Below are 21,999 nucleotides of genomic sequence, written 5' to 3'. Positions count from 1 at the left end.
ATAAAATCTTGAAATTGTAAGTGTTCTTGTCATGTTTTTACAACACATGATGGCGCTGTTTACTCACAGAAGAAAGATTTGTTGTTATCGTGATGGAGACTGTGTCATAAATAAGCAGTAGTTTTGTGCAGTATTTGTCACTATTATTTATTAGAGATGGGAATCACCATACAACTCACGATACGATATTATCACAATACTTAACGCACGATACGATATTATTGCAATTTTTTAAAATATTTTGCGATATTCAGATTCTGTACATAAAGGTAAACTTTATTAATATTTATTTTCTCTAATATCAAAGTCTCACACTCAGTCTTTCTCTCATTTCAGTTTTATTGTTGACAAACTGAACGGTTTGTATTACAGTCTAGTCCAACTTAACTGAATCAACCATCTGGTACAATTATAGCTATTCTGAACTATGCAGTTTATGAAAACTATGCAGCCCCTTCAGCAACTGAAGAATTTGACAGTAAATTAAAACAAAATATAATTTTACATTAAATAAAAAAAGTTTTAAACTTAATTAAAATAAAACATGTCTTAAATTAAAATAAGTCAACTGTCATGTTTATTGCTGGCAAAATAAAGTTAAACACATTTGGACAGTGAAGAAATGTCAGGATTCTTGCTCAGAAAAAGGATCAACATGCTCTGAAGTCAGAGCACAAAAACCTTTTTGTAACAAAATATCGATTTCTGCTGTCCCTGTATCGATACATTATTAGCAAACAAAATATCACCATGCTACACAGTATCCATTTTTTCCCCCACCCCTATTATTTACATACAACAGTTATCTTTTCTTTACAAGAGGTTAAGAAAATATTAAACAGTAACAAATCAACACACAGTGTAAAGATATCTGACTTTCAGTGTTTGAAACAGTCCAGTCTCAAACATCAATTTCAAAAGACCAAAAAGTGTAATGTTTCATTTTGTTAACACTTACAAGGTTACTGTTCATTTATTCTTAAATGAAGCTTTCTGAGATTCATTCTCTGATATTTTATAATCACTTAGTGGGAAAATTTCCTGATTCATTTTTTTGCTTCTGTTTGCTTCAAATTCCACGAGAATCGAATGAAAGCATAAATCAGAGTCCACAATATTCAGATTCTATAGAAAACATGGAAACTGTAGAGTATTTACACTAAACGTGTTCATTGGTTCCCTTCAACAAAAATCAATCAGTTCATCAAATAAAATCTGTTGATTGACTTGATTTGATTGACAGGACAGTTGATTAGAGGTGCAGAGTTTTCACCACCATCACTGAGACAGGGACTGAAGTATGGGTGGAGTTTCTGAATGAAGGAGCAGCCAGTAAAGGAGTAGATAAGAGCTGCAGTATCCACATCATAAAAAGAGACCAGACCCTCGTCATAATCCACAAACACCCCCACCTTCTCAGGACCAGACTGAAGACAGAGACGGACTGACGGGCTAGCAAAAGCTCTGTACTCATTTCTATTTCTCAAGCCTAAACTCCAGAAACCATCCTGAGGAGTCAGCGTGATTTTTCCCTTCCTGTTGACCAACTCGCTGGCCACTCCTAAATCCCAGGCAGTCTTTCCTTTAACCTGAACCTCGAAATAAAATCTGCCTGAAGATAAACTCTGCTTTCCTAAAACATTAGGACATGGAGAGAATCTCTGCGGGATGTCTGGAAGATTCTTCCTCACATCACCACAATGCACCTGTTTTCCATCATCAGATAGGATGAGTCTCGAATTTGCTGTATCAGGATCAAGAGTCACATCCACTGCATGCTGCTGGACCCTCTCCAGCTCGGCCTCAAGCAGCTTCTTCTTCATGCATTTCCTGAGTTTCTCCTCCAGCTGAGCCACAGCTCTAACCACAGTTCCCTCATATGAAGGTGGATGAACTCGGATCTCTGTCCAGTCCTTTGCGGGTAGAACAGTTTTCAGGGATGAGAAGCTTTGGATGACGTGTAGGTGGTCTTCAGAGTGTGAGAGCTGCTCCATCTGAGAGCTTGTCTTCTTCAGCTCAGAGATTTCTTGTTCCAGATCCTTGATGAAGCCTTCAGCCTGTTTCTCTGTTGTCTTCTGTTTGCCTTCGATCTCCTTCATGAGCTTCTTCATCCCTCTCTCAGCAGACTCCTGCAGAGCAGTGAACACCTGAAAACCTTCTGCTTTCTCTCTGTCTGCAGAATCTTTACTCATCTTCACTGACTTTTTGATCTCCTGAATCTTCAGTTGTCTCTTCTGGATCATCAGCTGAATTTCAGCCTCTGTCTTCCACAGCTCTGCCTTCTTTCCCTCATATTCTTCTCTCAGAGGAACAAACTCATGAGTCTTGTGTTTGAAAACAGAACAGAGCGTGCAGATACATGTCTGGTTAGTCTTACAGAACAGCTCCAGAGGTTTATCGTGCTTCATACACATCCTGCCTTCCAGGTTCTCCAAGGGCTCTACCAGATGATGTCTTCTCAGACGTGAAGCTGTCTGATGAGGTTCCAGGTGCGCCTCACAATAGGAGGTCAGACACTCCATGCAGGACTTCAGGGCCTTCAGTTTGCTTCCCGTGCAGACGTCACAGGGAACCTCTCCTGCTACGGCAGCTTGTTGCTCTGAGCTGGCAGACAAACTCTGCAGCAGATCATTCCTGCAGATCCTTTCTAAAACCTTCCTGGTCACCTCCACAGCTCCAGGAAGAGTATAGGTGTGCACCATCAGGTCCACAGTGTCCCGTCTTTTTGCCGTCTGCAGTCGGCTCTTTTTGATGGTTGGTCGACTGGCAAGGACTTCTCCCTGCTGCAGGCGCCACTTAAAGCCTTCAAACTCATCGTCTGTTAAATCTTCCAGGGTGTTTAGGAGCTCCTCTGGTCTCATCGTGGCTTTCTGATGAAGTCAGAAGAATATTTTAGCAAATATACATTTGGGAATATCTCCTGTACACATTAACAACAAATATACTTTTTTCCTTTTTTCTGTGGGTCTTTTATGAATGAATTAAATTGTGTAATTTAAACTTTTTACTCAAAATGTGTTCGATGAAAAGAAAGGCAAGAAATGAAACTGGCAGGGACACAATGGTTGATGATTCAAATCCTGTGTTTTCATGACCTCACTGAGATCAACACATGCAAATAGCTGCATATCCCCTGATGATGCTTGTAGATATACTTGAGTTTTGACTTGTTCTGTCCTTGTGTCACGGTCCCGGGTTTTGGATCCACAGTTTTCAATTACAAACTTTAAATTCTTGTCTTTATTTAACATTCTGGTTTCAGTCTCGTTGTTCATTATTCTTTGAGTATTTGTTTCAGTGTTTGGCTGCTTTCAGCAGGTTCGACTTTTATTTTGTAGTGTCTTGTTGTTTCCTTATTCTTCTGTGTGTCAGTTTTGTATCTTTGACTCTTTTGTCTCCAATAGTTACTTCCTGTTTTATTTTGATAGTCTTTTGTCACTGTGCTTTATTTTGTGTTCTACTTCTCTTGTCTCATCATCCCTGATTTGTTCCTGCTCCACCTGTTTCCTCTTACCTCATTACCTTTTGTGTTTATTGTCTCAGTTTCCCATCATTCCTTGTTGGGCATGTGTTTCCTGGTGTTTACTCCCTAAGTTCCAGTAGTATTATTCCTTAAAGCTCCTGGTTTTGTGTTTTGTTTCTTGTGTTTTTTGGACTGTTTTTTTTCTTGAACTAAACAGTAGTCAGCCCTGCGACAGACTGGCGACCTGTCCAGGGTAGCGCTGTACCTTGCACTATTTTATCAACTGATTCACACTATACCCAGGGTTTGCCTCTTATCTGTATTTGAATTTTATTACAGTACAGTACTCAGTTTTTGGTAATCATTGTCCTTCATGTAAATATGTAAAAATTGTGACTGATTGTTTGTATATGTGTCTTTCTTGCTGCTGTTACACCCAAATTTCCCCTTGTGGGACAATTAAAGGATTATTCTATTCAATCCTACCCTGCTTCTCGCCCTGAGACAGCTGGGATAGGCTCCAGCCCCCCCCTCCCCCCCTGAAAAGGATAAGCCGAAGCAAATGGATGGATGGACTAAACAGTATTAAAGACTCGCTTCATGTTCACCTCCATCTCTTGTGTTCTGTATTTGCATCAGCAGACTACAAACTTCATTCAACAAACCTGATCGTGACAACTTTATGTACTTATTGCCATATTTGGCAGATTTTACAGACTCAGCTAGCGGAAAGAAAATTACTTTATATAAAAACTGTGGTTTGTGACACTGACTTTTGCTACAAATAACAATAAAATGAATAAGCATAAATGAATGGCACTTCCTGTTTGATGAAAGCTGGAAATATTCAGTTAAAACACAATAAATATCAGGTGTACTCACCAATAATCAGATTCAGGTCAGATGCTGGGAAATAAAACATGAACTCAGTTGTGTTTTCTTCAGAGAGAAGCACAGAGATGCGTCTCGACTGCAGCTCTGTCATCCACAAACTTTAAGGTGAATCTCGTCTGTCTCGTCTCGCTCCGCCTCTTACTGCACCTCTGTTTTCAGGTTTGTTTCCTTCTGCAGGTTCAGACACGATCACAGATGCATACATGTGAAACAAGCAGAGTTTAAAATGTTCTCATTTGATTTGAATCTTTTTCGCAGCATAAAAGAGCCAGTGTTGGTGAAAGCGCTTTGGAAGCATGAACCTGTTAAACTGCAAAACTCCTGAGGTAAGAAAATGTAACAAAAAAGAAACATTTCAGATTTTTCTCCAAGTACATTTTTATATTTGTGTTCTATATGATCACTTGGGGAGTAACTTTACAGCAACACTGCAGAAATGACTGACCCGAGAAAAAAAGCCTGAACAGTCTAACTCTGCATGTTTTTTGATCTTCAGTTTTTCACTTTGAACACTTAGTGACTGTTAATAAAGTGACTGCCCATGATTGCCAGATTTTCTATCATTAAAATGAACTGAAATCCCCGACTTGAGGGTTGAAATAAAAGGAAATAAGTCACAATGAAACACTGGAAGTGAGGTGACTGATTAAAGGACTGTTTCATTTATTGTAAAGAGACGTAAAATTCTCAGTTTTCCCTCTCTGATCAATAACATTGTGAGACCTACACTGATGTTGAAATAGTGCTGAACACTGAGACGACAGCTAACCTGTCATAATCTAAATTGTGTTTAAGTAGCAGAAGTAGTAGCAGTACGACACATTTAACAACAGGAGGCGTCATCGTGACAACAACCTGAGACAACAGCAATAATGGAAAAGACAAATTCTTGGAGAAGTCAGAGAGTTAATTTTCTGCTAATTTCTCGTGTAATTGTAAGTAAGATTTGACAAAACAAGTGTTTAAGATTACTAAAATTAAAATGCATTGTGGTAATATGAAGAACAAAATTAGATCAAGGTTGTCCAAATATTTATGGAACTAACTGTAGTTCCAGCTTTATGTAAATATTTCCACCTGCAAATAACTCCACTCGCAAAACTTCAATGATTATGTGTTTTTAAAATTGTGTTCTTTAAATTAGTCTTAATGTTGGCCAACAAAATGGACAAACAGTGAATTTGTTTTTAAATTGAGACTGTTTATTGATTCTGTCTTCAGAGTAAAATCTTTGTCTCACTGAAAATAGAAAATGTAGAACTTAAAAAAGGTTTATATTTGTTACATTTTCGTAAAGGTTTTAAACTGTCTCTTAGCTTTTTTTGTGCTCCCTGTTTTTGTTTTTCTTTTGCGTTCATGGTCCTGAGGGTCACTTAGAAAAATGACTTGTCCACACCTGGTTCAGTGCGGTTCTTCTTTATGATTTGGTCATTTTTTGTTCATATTTTGGATGATATTTCAGTGCTGACAAGATTTGAATGAATGTGGGCAAAAAGTATCCTGGGAGGAATGGTATATTTATCACATACATGTCTATAATAAATGGACGCCTCCATCCTCAGCAGATGGAGGCGTCTTAACTGAAAGCTCCTCAGCAGGTACTGGCTGTATCTCAGGGTGAGATTGTTTCATCAAATGTTTAGATTATTTCAAATAAGACTTCTTGTTTTCTTTGAGTTGTATTGAGTTTAATTTCAAATATGTTAATGAAAGTCTTTTTTGCTTACCTGATTGTTCATATTTAACAAATCATAGATCATATTGATATCATCTAGTATGAAACTGAGGTCAAAGGTCAGGATACACTTTGAAATAAATGTTCCACTTTGCTACCTCTTGACTTTCTCTAAAAACAAAAATAAAAAAGGGGGGAACAGACTTTTCTTTTAATGTATGTGTTCATTTATGATTGTGTGTGTGTGTGTGTGTGTGTGTCCTCAGTGAACTGTATCAGTCTCTGCAGTATCTTCCAGCTGCAGCAGTCACTTCAGTTTCTGTTCAGTCTGACTGAGGGAGGTTTTTGTACGACTGTTTTTCACTGTGTGAACACAGCTTGACTGCTGATCTCATGATAACTCTGACAGTAATAAACTGCTGCATCTTCAGCCTGGACTCCACTGATGGTCAGAGTGAAGTCAGAGTTTGATCCACTGCCTGTAAAACGATCTGGAATCCCTGATTCTCGTCTGCTAGCACCGTAAATGAGCTGTTTAGGAACTCCTCCATCTTTCTGTTGGTACCAGGCTAACAAGCTAGAGCCATAAACATCCTGACTGGTCCTACACTTGATGGTGACTGTGTCTCCCACAGCAGAGCTCACTGCTCCAGGCTGAGTCACTGTGATCTGTCCTCTGGACTCTGAGGACACAGAGACAAAAACATAAAGCAGCTTCATGGTTTTGTGGGCTTCATTTCAGAGGGACAGATGTTGATAGAGGAGAGGAGTTTGATTCTCTGGACTTTACCTGTGAAGCAGCAGCAGAGGAGAGTCCAGATGAGGACGCAGATCAAAGTCATGTTTTTGATGAGGAGGATTTCTGTGGCTTCTGTTGTGATGAAGGACAGCTGTCAGTCATCCAGTGTTCAACTCTCAGGACTATAAACTCTCCCAGAGCACTGGAGCATGGTGCTGCTGATGCAAAGTGCCTCTCTATGGAAATCATCTGACTCACACCAGCACAGACTTGGATCAATCTGATGATGCTTTTCATCAGTGAATCATTCAGTTCATCAAAGTATTGAGCAGAAGCATTTTAAAATAAATTTAGGAAAGATTTAAGTTTGTTCTTCAGAATATATCTCATTTCAAATGATCTTGAGGCGACATTTGTTGTGATTTGGCGCTATATAAATAAAATTGAATTGAAATTGAATTGAATCTTCTGTTATTTGAATGTTTTGTTTTATGGTCCATTGATGGATTCACAAGTTGATCATAATATTTAGTAAGGATATATCTGGATTAATTTTTTAACAGTCTTTAAATATATGAATTAATGTGATCACAACTGTAATGAGTTTCTGCTGTAGAGTAGCTGACCTTAGTCTCATAGAGAGTGAGGAGCTCAGACATGTGGAGGTACAGTAACTGCTCCTTTGCTTCAAAGGAGTTCTTGTAAAACACAAACAGATACAGTCACTATTTTTAAATGACCTGTTATCACTGACAACACTACCTATAAAACCTCTTTCTGTAGCTATATGATCATAATCATGTGACATGTAACAGTGGGGCAGTTCACTGCTGTTGATGTGAAGTTGAGGATGGTTAGTGCATGCGTGTGTGCGTGCGCGAACATTTTTCTGTAAAACAAAGGGGGGCCCAGTGAAAAAAGTTTGGGAACCACTGCCTTAACATATGCATATGTTTCATAATCAGAGTTCATTGTATTTACTAGTTCCCTAAGGAAAGTTTCCCATTGAATGGCTCCATTTAGGTTAAAGCGGAGTGTATTTATGTTAGAAACGTCCCCAAAAGTCATAAGTATATGGTATACTAATGACTATAGTTGGATATGCGTTGTATTTTTAAAAATAGTATCATGTCCCTTTTTCAGTATAAATCTATCCATGAAGTCTGTAAACAATTTATCAATGATCCCCACACTCAAGCAAGGGTTATGTTTAAATTCATTATTTAAGCACAGAATTCTTTATTTCGATGTGCGTGGCTCTTGTGGTCTTCCATAATAAAGAGTAATATGAGCATATTTAGAACTTACCAGAAGGAAAATGTCTGGAGCACACCAACAGATATTTGGAGATGGAAGAGAACTGGATATCAGCTCGTCTCACAGCTGCTATCCAAAATAGACGACTTCTTTTGGTAACATCCGAGACATAAGTTGCCTCATGTTGCTTCCAGGTGGGGAAAGAATGTCATGTCAACAAACGTCTAGAAATTAACTCTAGTGATGTTGGATTCGTGAACGAATCGTTCAATACTCGTGAACGAATCGTTCAATACTCGAGAATCACTTTACTGACTCGTGAATCGTGATTCGCAAGCCCAACTGACTCACTGACTCATCCCTGTTTCTGTTAGCAAACTAATTCGCTTAGTAGAAATATATCTAGCTTATAATTAAAATTGGGGGGGGGGGGGGGGGGGGGACACACAACAGCCAGTTTCTTAACAAAAGCATTTCTGCTCTGAACTGGAAGAAAAAACCCTGAGTAGAAGCTCACATCAAGAAAATAGCTCCTCGGTTCACAGTAGCATCGCTCTGCTAACATGCTAACAGCACATTTGAGCTACTCACCCCCTCCCTTCCTGTGCTGAATTATAGAGCGAACGAATTACTCACTCACTCACTCACTCACTAACCCCCTCCCTCCTGTGCTGAATCATAGAGCGAACGAACGAATCACTCACTCACCCCCTCCCTCCTGGCTCAAAGCTTCTTCTTCTTCTTGGTTGGCAACCAATGTTAAGGTGCATTACCGCCCCCTGGCTCACAGCTCAGTGGACATTTAGATGAGAAAATATATATTTAACACATTTAAGGAAAATACAAATAAAATACAAATAAATACAATAAATGTTTATTAAGCAATTTTGATAGGAAATTGCTTAATTTTAGAAATGTTTTTGCTCTTTTTTGCTCTATAAAATAGTTGTTGTTTTTTTAGAATCATTCATCTTAGCAGTGGGATTTACATGAAAAGAGAAACAAATTAAGTTTGAGTGAAAATGTAAATTTTTTGCACTCTCTGGTCAACTGACTCAGTGAATCAAATGACTCAAAAAACTCGATTCACTTTGGTGAGTGACTCATTAAAACTCGATTCAGTAAAAAGAATCAAATTTACCATCACTAACTAACTCCTCACAGCGCTTCGTTACATTTATTGCCCTGACGGTGCTCGCTGCACTACATAGATAAATGGAAAATGTTTTGCCTTTTTTGTGGCGTTAGCTTCAGTCTCTTTACTCCTTTTTGTGCATCAGGCGTTTAGCTGTTGCTTCTTCTTCTGCCGCTAATTTAAATTTAAAGGTGCTTTGACGCCACCTGCTGGAGTGGAGTGTGGGCCATGACGGTTTTAAGGCCTGGATATTTTCTTGAGAAAATCCCTGTGACATTTAAAAATCTGAATGTCATTATCTCACCCATACTCTTTTGTAAAATCTCTTCAAACATTAACTGAACAATACTTCTCTGAAAAGTCTTCGTTTAGCTGACTACAAATCACTTTTTCTGTACTACAAATGTGGAGTAAGCCTAATTGTTGAGTCACTTCCGGTATTTCAGACAATCCCTTTCCGTCAAGAGCCACTTGTTAATTTGTAGCAGACTTGTTAAAGTGTTTTCTTAAAGGTTATTTTGTTGACATTTTTTTTTTTTTTTTTAATGTAAAAGTGTTTTCGGAAATGTTATTTTGTTGTTGATGTTGTAAATGTGATTTGCACTTCCCAGCCACGGTACTAAAGGCTTCACTTTCAAATATTTGTTGTCTGACCATAAAGACGAGAAAAAACAGAAAAAAAATTCAGGAATGAAATAATTAATTTTTCCATTAAAATTGAATTTATTTATTTAACAGGACACCTGGAGAATCACGCTGACACTGAACTGACTGAGAGCAGTGTTTGCTTTCTTAATTTTAATCATTAAAACTAATCAATCTTTAGAAATTGTTGAGCCTCAGGGTGACTGAGTGTTGAGATCTGTTTCTTTTATTTAATGACAGTGTGTTCTGTGATCCATTATGAAGCTGAGGTCAAAGGTCAAAGTTCCTGAGTTTTGAGTGGGTAGAAAGCAGTTTCCACCATAATAATCATTTAACAGTGAACTTTTGATTTTTTGAGTGATACGATGACAAATTCAGTCCCTTCAAGAAATTGTGTTTGTGCTTATTGAACTGTGTCAGTCTCTGCTGCAGCTGGAAGTTACTGCAGTTTCTGTTCAGTCTGACTGAGGGAGGTTTTTGTACGACTGTTTTTCACTGTGTGAAGAGCTCCCAAGTGCTAGCAAGGAATTCTCCTTTACAGTAATAAACTGCTGCATCTTCAGCCTGGACTCCACTGATGGTCAGAGTGAAGTCAGAGTTTGATCCACTGCCTGTAAAACGATCTGGAATCCCTGATTCTCGAGTGCTAGCACGATAAATGAGCAGTTTAGGAACTCCTCCATCTTTCTGTTGGTACCAGGCTAACCAGTGTTTGTTGTTAGAAACATAAACATCCTGACTGGTCGTACACTTGATGTTCACAGTTCCTCCCACAGCAGAGCTCACTGCTCCAGTCTGAGTCACTGGGACCTGAGGTTTAGACTCTGAGGACACAGAGACAACAACATAAAGCAGCTTCATGGTTTTGTGGGCTTCATTTCAGAGGGACAGATGTTGATAGAGGAGAGGAGTTTGATTCTCTGGACTTTACCTGTGAAGCAGCAGCAGAGGAGAGTCCAGATGAGGACGCAGATCAAAGTCATGTTTTTGATGAGGAGGATTTCTGTGGCTTCTGTTGTGATGAAGGACAGCTGTCAGTCATCCAGTGTTCAACTCTCAGGACTATAAACTCTCCCAGAGCACTGGAGCATGGTGCTGCTGATGCAAAGTGCCTCTCTATGGAAATCATCTGACCAAGTTTAAAGGCACAATGTGAAAAAGTAAAGGTCTGGACATCTCCATTTGTTTTTAAAACATTCTGTACCCCATGTAGATCCTGATGGGTTTGAAGAACTACTAATTGATTATATTTAAAATAAGTTCATTTAACAGTTCCTCTTTGCCAGGATGTAGAGATGTTAGGAATTCACGTTTTTTTCTGAATTCCTTCGTTCATGTTTGTAGCATTAAATATTTCATGGAAAGCATTTAGTCAGTGACTTTAAGATGGTGTACATTGTTGGGTCACACTTACATTTATACAGTTACATTGATTCAAGTAACGTTTTTGAGTAAATTCTACTTGCTGGTGAAGATCATGTGACAGAACTGAAAGCTTCACAGTGGGAATACAATAGACTTTGTGGAGAAACTGTTTTCTAAACCACTTGTGCCACTGTGTTGGTATTTGGAAAGAATGTAATACCACATATTATTTGTATGGATGCAGTTATACTCACTGTATCTATAGTACTATTGAGTGATGTAGCCCATCTGCTTCAAGGTCACATGTTGTGCTTGCAGACATGCTCTTCCTGTTTGTATCAAGTGGTTGATTGAGTTACTGTTGCTTTCCTATAAACTCAAAACTTTCAGGCCATTCTCCTCTGGCCTTTGACATCAACGAGGTATTTTCACCTAGAAAACTACAGCTCACTGGATATTTTCTCTTTCTCAGACCGTTCCCCGTCAACCCTACAAATGGCTGTGTAAAGAAATCCCAGCAGATCAGCCTGTCTGGCATCAACAACCATGACACTTTTAATTATCTTTCTTAATGATGCTTGAATTAACCCTCAGCAGGCTGTGTCCAACATGTCTACCTGTGTAAATGCTATGAGCTGCTGTCATGTGATTGGCTGATATTGATATGATAAACGGACCAAACTTCAGAACAACTGAGATAATCCATCCACAATACGAGGTTAGTCCTTAATATACTGCAACATCATGGGAATAGAGCAGCTGCGAGAGAATTCAGCATTAATGAGTCAATGGTACGGATGTGTAGGAAGCAAGAAGAATGAGGTGAGTAAAGTTTAACTTATCTGACTGTTTTGTTTCGCTTAATGCGCCTTATGGTCCGAAAAATAGGGTAATTCAATATCTAATTTAAGACCAATTTCTTTTTTATGTACTGATACATGAAAATTTGCAACTACAAGACATAATACTTTTTTTGTTGTGACTGTCTGTGCATGAAGTGTGTTGGACAAACAGTGAATTATTTTGTTGAGTTTGTTTGTTTCAGAGTCAGAGAGCCGTGTCTCTCTACAGTCAGAGGTTTTTGTACGGCGCCTCAATGAGTTTGTATCACTGTGGTGGACTTTTGGTGGAGGAACCAGACTGGATGTTGGAAGTAAGTTAATTAAACTGCTTTTATTATGAAATTTGATAAAGGTGGATCTTAAAATTAGTCTTAGAGAGCTTGAAAGATTAATTTTTTACGACAATTTTAATATTTGTTATTCTGCTGTTATATGATGGAAGGTGACTCAGAGCAAATGTTTTTTTGTCTACATTTCTGTCACACAGAAAGGAAATTTTTATCTGGAACCAATATTAAACTTCATTATCCATCGATTAGTTTCTAAACTTTCCAAATAATAACTCTTATTTGAAAAGGGGATTAGAAAATGTGTAAAATCCAAAGTGTTATTGTGTCAGATGGACCTTTGAATCGAAAATGCTTAATGATTGATATCTAATCGTCTATGATTCAGACTTTACATGGTTTTAAAGAAAAACTGGTTTGCACATCTGCTTTTATTTCCAGTGTAGTTTGAAAACATTTCAGGTCAAACTGTGTGATGATTCTCTCTGTGCTGATATGCATGAGAGGTTTCTTAAAGGGAAGTGAAACAATGTGTGAGTGAGTGACTGGTGGAGCAGAAAAAACACCTGACAGAAACTTCTTAAAGGAGACAAACAACTTGTGGTTCCTGTCCTCTAATCTAATTGGTGTTTCCTAGATGACACCCGTCCCACCCTGACAGTGCTGCCCCCCTCCGTTAAGGAGCTGGAGCAGGGGAAGGCCACGCTCACATGTCTGGCCAACAAGGGCTTCCCCTCAGACTGGAGTCTGTCCTGGAAGGTGGATGGAAGAAGCAGCAGTGACGGGGAGGAGAGCAGGAGCCCTGGTGTGCTGCAGAATGACGGCCTGTATAGTTGGAGCAGCACCCTGAAGCTCTCTACATACCAGTGGATGAAGGTGGGCTCTGTGACCTGTGAGGCCACCCAGGGCTCCCAGACTCTGGTCTCAGAGATACTGAGCAGAGATCAGTGTTCACATTTGTGACCTGACTCACTGAGACTCTGCTGCTGCCCTCAGTCTGTTCTCTCTCTGTCTCTGTTTCACTCTGATTTTAAATCTCATGTTTTACTGCTTGTAGTATTGCTAATGATTAAAAAAAAATTAACAATAAAGAAATATTCAAAAGGTGATTTTCATGTGTTTCAATTTAACTGTTGTTCTGTCTGAAAACCATCCTGAGGTTTCAGTAAGGACGTTTCCACAGATCAGCACATCTGTCTCTGACACACATTTATGACACTCACATGTGCTGTTTCACTTCACATCACATTCTTGTTAATTCGGTTATTTATAAAAAGTGACAAATAACAGAGAACAATGAATTGCATCCACCAGCTTCACCCAGGTATGAGTAGTTTCTTTGTTGTAGTTTCCATCATGTATGACTGTGACGGCTTCCTCTGTTGGGTTTAACAGAAACAGTAAAAGATCAGAATGAGTTTCTGTAACCTGTATTTGACTAGTGATGACACACTTCCTCGCTTTCTTCAGTCAAATAAAGACTTTGGAAAAGATGAAACTAAACAGGAGATATAAACAGACTCTCACTAACTCACAGAGTCACCAGTGAGTCACCAGTGAGTGGCTCTGAAAGGCCTGGACAGCCACTGATCAACACTGGCCTCTTAACAGCTGTGAGCAGAGAGGCAGGACACATATGCAAACACACAGAGTCAGTCAGCTGCAGCTGTTTACAGCTCAGTGCTGAGAACATCACAATATTTACATTATTTACAACTTGATATTTTGATTAGATTAACCAATGAGCTCAAGGATTAAGATGAGAGATAAAGATAAAGTCGACTAATTCATCTAATTGTATTTTTATGTGATTGACCTTTGACCTTTGAATTTGTGCATTTATTTTAAACAATGTCAAACGTGAAGTCAGTGTTTGTGTTTTCATCTTTAGTACTGAAACCTTCTGTTGCCATGGTTCAGCAGTGATGCCTGTCTGTTGCCATAGTTACTGAGCTCAGAGTGGGAAATGAAAGATCAGCAGAGTTGAAACTTCTTCTACTGAAATCCACAGCTGGCAGTCCTTCTCTGAGCAGTGGTTGGAGCTGCAGCAGGTGAAGGTCATGCTCGTGTCTGACCAACAAGGTCTTCTCCTCAGACTGGAGTCTGTCCTGGAAGATAGTCGTAGCATCAATGCTAACTTCTAAAGTGTTTCTGTTTGAGTGCAGCTGTTGGTCAGAGTGAAGTCAGTCTCACACTGATTCCCACTGAAATGATCAGAAACTCCAGACTGTTGGTTTGATACATGAAGAGATTAATATATTAATAATAATAAAAAACTACTTCCACTGTAACCCTGTGTGGTCTAAGTCGTCACTGAAGAGTAAAGCTAACCCTAACTCTTCACAGAACAGATGTTAGCAGTTTAATTTAAACCTTGTGTGTGTGTGTGTGTGTGTGTGTGTGTGTGTGTGTGTGTGTGCGTGTGTGTGTGTGTGTGTCCTCAGTGAACTGTATCAGTCTCTGCAGTATCTTCCAGCTGCAGCAGTCACTTCAGTTTCTGTTCAGTCTGACTGAGGGAGGTTTTTGTACGACTGTTTTTCACTGTGTGAACACATACTGACTGTTGATGTAGTGATGACTCTGACAGTAATAAACTGCTGCATCTTCAGCCTGGACTCCACTGATGGTCAGAGTGAAGTCAGAGTTTGATCCACTGCCTGTAAAACGAGCTGGAATCCCTGATTGTCGACTGCTAGCACGATAAATGAGCAGTTTAGGAACTCCTCCATCTTTCTGTTGGTACCAGGCTAAATAGTGAAGTGGCCTGCTATAATAAACATCATGACTGGTCCTACACTTGATGCTCACAGCTGCTCCCACAGCAGAGCTCACTGCTCCAGGCTGAGTCACTGTGATCTGTCCTCTGGACTCTGAGGACACAGAGACAAAAACATAAAGCAGCTTCATGGTTTTGTGGGCTTCATTTCAGAGGGACAGATGTTGATAGAGGAGAGGAGTTTGATTCTCTGGACTTTACCTGTGAAGCAGCAGCAGAGGAGAGTCCAGATGAGGACGCAGATCAAAGTCATGTTTTTGATGAGGAGGATTTCTGTGGCTTCTGTTGTGATGAAGGACAGCTGTCAGTCATCCAGTGTTCAACTTTTTTTTTCCAGTTTTATAAACTACATTGTTTAAATTTTGAGTTATGATAAAATTCGGAAAATTTATTTTTCTGATAGTTTTAATTTTAATTGTAAAACTTAGAAATTGTTCACAGATTACAGACGAGAACATCAGAAGTCAAAGAAACACTTTAATATTTTTATCTTTGGTACTGAAACTCGTCTGTTGCCATGGTTCAGCAGTGAAGCCTGTCTGTTACCATGGTCACCAAGCTCAGAGAGGGAAGTGAAAAAGCTGGAGATCAGTTTCACCCAAACTCCCAGTTTCTCTAACATCTCTCTCTCTGCAGTGGGTCGAGTCCCCCCCTCCCTGAGCGTGCTGGCGCCCTCTAGTGAGGAGCTGCAGCAGGGGAAGGCTACAGTCATGTGTGTGGCCAACAAGGGCTTCCCCTCAGACTGGAGGCTGTCCTGGAAGGTGGATGGCAGTGGCAGCATCAGCTGGGAGGAGAGCAGGAGCCCCGTGGTGCTGCAGAATGACGGCCACTACAGCTGGAGCAGCACCCTGAGGCTCCCTGCAGACCAGTGGGAGAAGGTGGGCTCTGTGACCTGTGAGGCCACCCAGGGCTCCCACACTCCACTCTCAGAGACTCTGATGACAGACCAGTGTTCCCAGTCCTGAGCTGACTCACTGGGACTCTGATACTGGCTTTAGTCTGCAGCTTCTCTCAGTCTGCTCCCTCTGTGTCTGTATTGCTTTGATAGTTTTCATGTTTTCATGCTTGTGGCACTGTTGATGGTTTTAATACTTCAAATAAAAACTGAGGTCTTCAAATAGTGGTTTTTAATGTGTTTCCATTCAGCTGCTCTTCTGTCTGATAATCATCCTTCAGGTTCAGCAGTGATGCTTCCATACACTGAAAATTTAATTTTCACTGTATCACTACACATCAAACTCTAAATGAAAAAATTAAAAGAACTAAAGAAAAAGAAAAGAAGAAAACAATAATAAAAAAACAGACTCACAGCCAGCAGCTGCTCCCTGTTATAAGTAGTTTCAAAGTATTTTGTAGCTACATTGTTTTTCAACATGTGGGATTTTTTTTAATGTTTTCCTATTGGGTGTAGCAGAGGCAGCAAAATATAGTAACAGATTACTGTAACCTGCATGTTCACTGCAGGTTAAAAAGTGTAAAATTCAGAATAATATGTTTTGTGTATATCACTAGCTAGTCAGGATGGATTTCCGCGGATATCAGAGAAATAATGGTGAAATTTATCTGAAGACTGTGTGTGTGTGTGTGTGTGTGTGTGTGTGTGTGTGTTTGTGTGTGTGTGTGTGTGTGTGTGTGTGTGTGTGTGTGTGTGTGTGTGTGTGTCCTCAGTGAACTGTATCAGTCTCTGCAGTATCTTCCAGCTGCAGCAGTCACTTCAGTTTCTGTTCAGTCTGACTGAGGGAGGTTTTTGTACGACTGTTTTTCACTGTGTGAACACCCACTGACTGGTATAGTGAGCACTCTGACAGTAATAAACTCCTGCATCTTCAGTTTGAACTCCACTGATGGTCAAAGTGAAGTCAGTCTGAACTGCTGTTGCCCGAAAACGATCTGGAACTCCAGACTGACGATTTGTAGTATCCTCAATCAGGAGTTTAGGAGCTTTTCCAGATTTCTGAAGGTACCAGTTAATGTCATCACCTATAGATGTACTGGATTTACATCTGATAGAGACAGTCTGTCCTGGAACAACAGACTGAGATTTAGGAGTCTGAGTCAGGACGATTTCTGCTGATGAACCTGAAAACATGAAAAGAAGAGAAGTTCAGAGAAAGATGATCAACATCTAAACATTCGAGGATCATTTCTCTAACATGGAGAACAGATGGAAGAAGGTCAGTGCTGCTTGTTTCAGAGTTTCTCCATCATAGCAGAACATCATTGTGGTGAACCTGGCTGCATGCTGAAGCAAAGACAGAGAGTCTCACCCTGAACAAGGAGCCCCAGGGTGGCCAGCAGTAGAGTCAGTGACATCATCATTGTGCTGCTGGTGTGTGAGTGGCTCTGAAAGGCCTGGACAGCCACTGATCAACACTGGCCTCTTAACAGCTGTGAGCAGAGAGGCAGGACACATATGCAAACTCAGCTGCAGCTGTCCTGAGCTTACAAAGCTTCCCTCAGTGAGACTGAATAATGAAAGAATTCATGACATCTAGTGGAGAGAAATAGTTTTGATTTCTTCTCCTGAGAAAAGCTGATAATTATTCAGAAACATAACGAACAACAGAACAGAAGACACAGTTCTAACATCAATGTATTTGTAACACTTAATATTGAAAAGCATTAGTAAGATATTAGTAAGTGCTAAATTCAGCATTTATAAAACATTACTGAGTATGTAATTTATAAAAATAGATATAAATACAAGAAAAAACAGACTGTGGAAGAGAGACAGAGATTAATAATAACTAATGATTAACTACAGAGAGGTGTTTAAACACATAGTGAGTCAAAGGGGAGCAAAGGTGGGAATCCCCCAGCAGCCTGGTCCAGCCCTAACTATATGCTTTAGCAAAAAGGAAAGTTTGAAGCCTAATCTTAAAAGTAGAGATAGTGTCTGTCTCCTGAATCCAAACTGGAAGCTGATTCCACAGAAGAGGGGCCTGAAAACTGAAGGCTCTGCCTCCCATTCTACTTTTAAATACTGTAGGAACAACAAGTAGGCCTGCAGAGCGGGAGCGAAGTGCTCTGATAGGGTGATATGATGCTATGGGTTCATTCAGATAAGATGGGGCCTGATTATTCCAGACGAATGTGAGGGGAAGGATTTACAGACGTAATTAAACAACCCCAATCCTTTCTAGTTCCTAATCTGCCTCTAATCTAGTTTTCTACCCTCCAACCAGCTCAGACGCACACTTATTGTTTCCCCAATAAGTAATATGAATACATGGTGTGTTTTTAACATCCCATCAATGTCACGGACTGCGATGGCAGACGTGGAGTTGTGGAACAGGAGGACCCAAATGCAGGACTCGGGTGCAGGTGAACAGTGAGCTTTATTTACAGTGAGTGAAAAACCATAATAATGTCCAGAATTCAGCACTGTGGCTCTCGTGTGATTCTCGCTGAATCGCCACACAGTGCAAGTGTCCATAAATGGTGAAAGGTGACAACTCCAAAAAAACCCAATTCCAATCTGGGACTCCGCTCCCGATTCCTGGTGGCGCACAGACAACACAGCTCAGCCGGGAATCCACAGTAGCGAGGTCATTCACACTAGCTTGTCTACAGTTGTACTCGACAGGTTGTTAAGAACCCCACACCGACTGGATCCACACTCTTAAATATCGCACTCCCGACGAGCGTAATCTGCTGCAGCCGGCTGCCGGTAACGAGCGGCAGGTGTGGCTGCCTCCAGCGCGGGAACACTTCTGGGGTCGCGATCCTTCTGGTGACAGAAAACATCCGGGAGTGCAAACAAACATAAACACACAGGAAGACGGAGAAAGAAAGGAGAAAGAGCACAACCAACACTACCAACAGAACATATTACTTTATCAAGACTCCTCAGACCCAGGCTGTGACAATTAAGAAGACTGGATAACACGATGCATTAAAATCTATGATCATATCAAATAACCTTGAAGAATTACTGAACTGATCACCCCAAATTGTTTCAATCTTATAAGAGATGGTCCTTTTTCTTCCTCCGTTGGTGACCTGCTGGAACTGAGGACAGACACTTTTATCTTCTGAAAATTCATTTTTCTGACTTTTCACATCTTTCCATTCATCATTCCTTTCATTGATCCTTGTTTTTTTATTAATAAAAAAGGTTCATTTCTGCATCCATCACTTGTACCTCCAATAATCATGTGTAGTAATACTGAGATCAATGATTCAACTGATAGTTTGGACTAAATAACTTGTGAATGTGACCCACTGCAGAATTAAACTACCAACAGGCCGAGGTTACAGAAAGAACAACCTGTTTTCTAAATATCAAGATCATTTCTTTTAGTGTGAACAGACATTTAATAATTAACATAATTACAATATTAAAGAAATCTCTTATACAAGAATCAGAATTTACAAGTATTTAAGAAACAAATGAATCTGCTGTATTTTGTAACCTCTTGTGGATCCTCAGCCTTCAGTCACACAGGCCTAGTGTCCCCCCCTCAACCTCCAGTCACGAGGGGAAAATAAGTTTCCGTTGACCAGTTGGTGTTGCTGGAGTTTGTGGCTCCTACTGGTTGTAGTCAGAGCCAACAAACTCTTACTGCTGGCTCAAATCGGTTGCAATGAGGGCGGTTTGGTTTCTAGCAGATCACTGCAGTCGCTGACTTGTCTGCAAACACTCGTTAATTCACCATGCAGGGGTAGTGAAACTAGTGCAACGCAAACAGGAAATAGAGAATGGATGACTGCAGCTGAGTAATCTACAAACACGTGCAGGTACTACAGGTTAGTAACATTTACTAAACTTCCCAGTTTTAACATTTTCGGGTGAGATTTTCTGTTAATTTCTTTATCACAGGCCTGACTCACAGTGTGCAGCCTGACAGTGTGAAAGAAGGACAGACTGACACTATGAACATGTGAAACATCCTGCATGGACGTGGACAAGACGTGAACCACCAGTTTCCATCCACTGGAGGATTTTGGGAATGATATTTGTTCTGCTGAAGGACAGAAATGAGGACAAATTGATATTTCTGGATGTTCAGTGAGACATTATGAAACCAAACTGTATCTGTAAAGTTGTTGGTGACTGTAAGTGTTAGTGGTTTTCATTTGTAGTTTGACTGAAGGTAATTTTCCTTGAAGCAAAGTAATTATTAAAAACAACTAAAACAAAGTAAATATGTGGTTTCATGCATTTTTCTGAATCCTGAAGAAAGTTTAAACTCAAAGGTAGAATTGTGTGAACTTGGAAGTCTAAAGAAAACATGACATGAGACTCATTCTGACGTCAACAGAGTGACAGGAATCCTTGTTGATGGGTGCTGCTTGGCTTGAAATGCTACTGATTTAGCATCAGTGTGTGAGCTAATGATAGTGAAGCTGTTTATGAAATGTGTGCCTGAGTTCTTCTGTGGCTGATCTAAATGAACAGAAGGTGTCCTCTTTGCAGAAGGCAGATGAGTTCACACTAATGCACTAAGTGACTTTATTCATCCTGAACTCTGCTCTGATTGGCTGAAAGCTGCTAATGTGCAGGATAAAGGCCTCACTTTCAAATGTTTGTTGTCTGAACATGAAGACGAGAAAAAACTGAAAAACTCTGGTCTCATGAGAGCTGAATGTAAAACTGGATATATTTGACTTTAAACTGATTCAATATAATCTTCAGAAATCGCTGAGCTTCAGGGTGACTGAGTGTTGAGATTTGTTTCTTTTATTTAAAGACAGTGTGTCTGTGATCCATTATGAAGCTGAGGTCAAAGTTCATGATGAAGCATCTTCTAACTTCTCAAAGATTCACAGTAACAACTGTGACAGTTTGAGATTTCCTGAGTTTTGAGTGGGTAGAAAGAAGTTTCCACCATAATGATCATTTAATAGTGAACTTTAAATTTCTGAGTGATATGATGACAAATTCAGTCCCTTCATGAAAATGTGTTTGTGCTCATTGAACTGTGTCAGTCTCTGCTGCAGCTGGAAGTTACTGCAGTTTCTGTTCAGTCTGACTGAGGGAGGTTTTTGTACGACTGTTTTTCACTGTGTGAAGAGCTCCCAAGAGTTGACATCAAATTCTCCTTTACAGTAATAAACTGCTGCATCTTCAGCTTGAATCTGACTGATGGTCAGAGTGAAATCTTTGTTTGATCCACTGCCTGTAAAACGATCTGGAATCCCTGATGCTCGAGTGCTAGACTGATAAATGAGCAGTTTGGGAACTCCTCCATCTTTCTGTTGGTACCAGGATAAACGGTTGGAGCTCCAAACATTCTGTCCAGTTGTACATTTAATGTTCACAGTTCCTCCCACAGCAGAGCTCACTGCTCCAGTCTGAGTCACTGGGACCTGAGGTTTAGACTCTGAGGACACAGAGACAAAAACATAAAGCAGCTTCATGGTTTTGTGGGCTTCATTTCAGAGGGACAGATGTTGATAGAGGAGAGGAGTTTGATTCTCTGGACTTTACCTGTGAAGCAGCAGCAGAGGAGAGTCCAGATGAGGACGCAGATCAAAGTCATGTTTTTGATGAGGAGGATTTCTGTGGCTTCTGTTGTGATGAAGGACAGCTGTCAGTCATCCAGTGTTCAACTCTCAGGACTATAAACTCTCCCAGAGCACTGGAGCATGGTGCTGCTGATGCAAAGTGCCTCTCTATGGAAATCATCTGACCAAGTTTAAAGGCACAATGTGAAAAAGTAAAGGTCTGGACATCTCCATTTGTTTTTAAAACATTCTGTACCCCATGTAGATCCTGATGGGTTTGAAGAACTACTAACTGATTATATTTAAAATAAGTTCATTTAACAGTTGCTCTTTGCCAGGATGTAGAGAAGTAAGAAATTCATATTTTTTCTGAATTCCTTCGTTCATGTTTGTAGCATTAAATATTTCATGGAAAGCATTTAGTCAGTGACTTTATGATGATGTACATTGTTGGGTCACACTTACATTTAT

The 21,999-nt window shown here is 40.0% G+C and overlaps 1 protein-coding gene and 1 pseudogene across 1 annotated transcript; both read right to left on the bottom strand.

Annotated features, from left to right (window-relative positions):
* Positions 1-576: 576 nt before the first annotated feature.
* LOC146492652 (E3 ubiquitin-protein ligase TRIM21-like) lies at positions 577-4,039 on the bottom strand. Its single transcript, XM_085147507.1, has one exon. The coding sequence runs from the start codon at positions 2,859-2,861 to the stop codon at positions 1,197-1,199; it is 1,665 nt and encodes a 554-aa protein (XP_085003633.1). The 5' UTR covers positions 2,862-4,039; the 3' UTR covers positions 577-1,196.
* A 12,801-nt stretch (positions 4,040-16,840) lies between these two features.
* Positions 16,841-17,391, bottom strand: LOC146492651 (Ig kappa chain V region GOM pseudogene; annotated as a pseudogene).
* Positions 17,392-21,999: the final 4,608 nt, after the last annotated feature.

The sequence above is a fragment of the Neolamprologus multifasciatus genome, chromosome 22, assembly GCF_963576455.1.
Source record: "Neolamprologus multifasciatus chromosome 22, fNeoMul1.2, whole genome shotgun sequence".
Taxonomy (NCBI): Eukaryota; Metazoa; Chordata; class Actinopteri; order Cichliformes; family Cichlidae; genus Neolamprologus; species Neolamprologus multifasciatus.
This window is presented reverse-complemented; position numbering and strand designations above follow the sequence as displayed.

Excerpts from the sequence above, each read along its gene's own strand:
- LOC146492652 (XM_085147507.1), bottom strand. The coding sequence starts at position 2,861 with ATGAGACCAGAGGAGCTCCTAAACACCCTGGAAGATTTAACAGACGAT.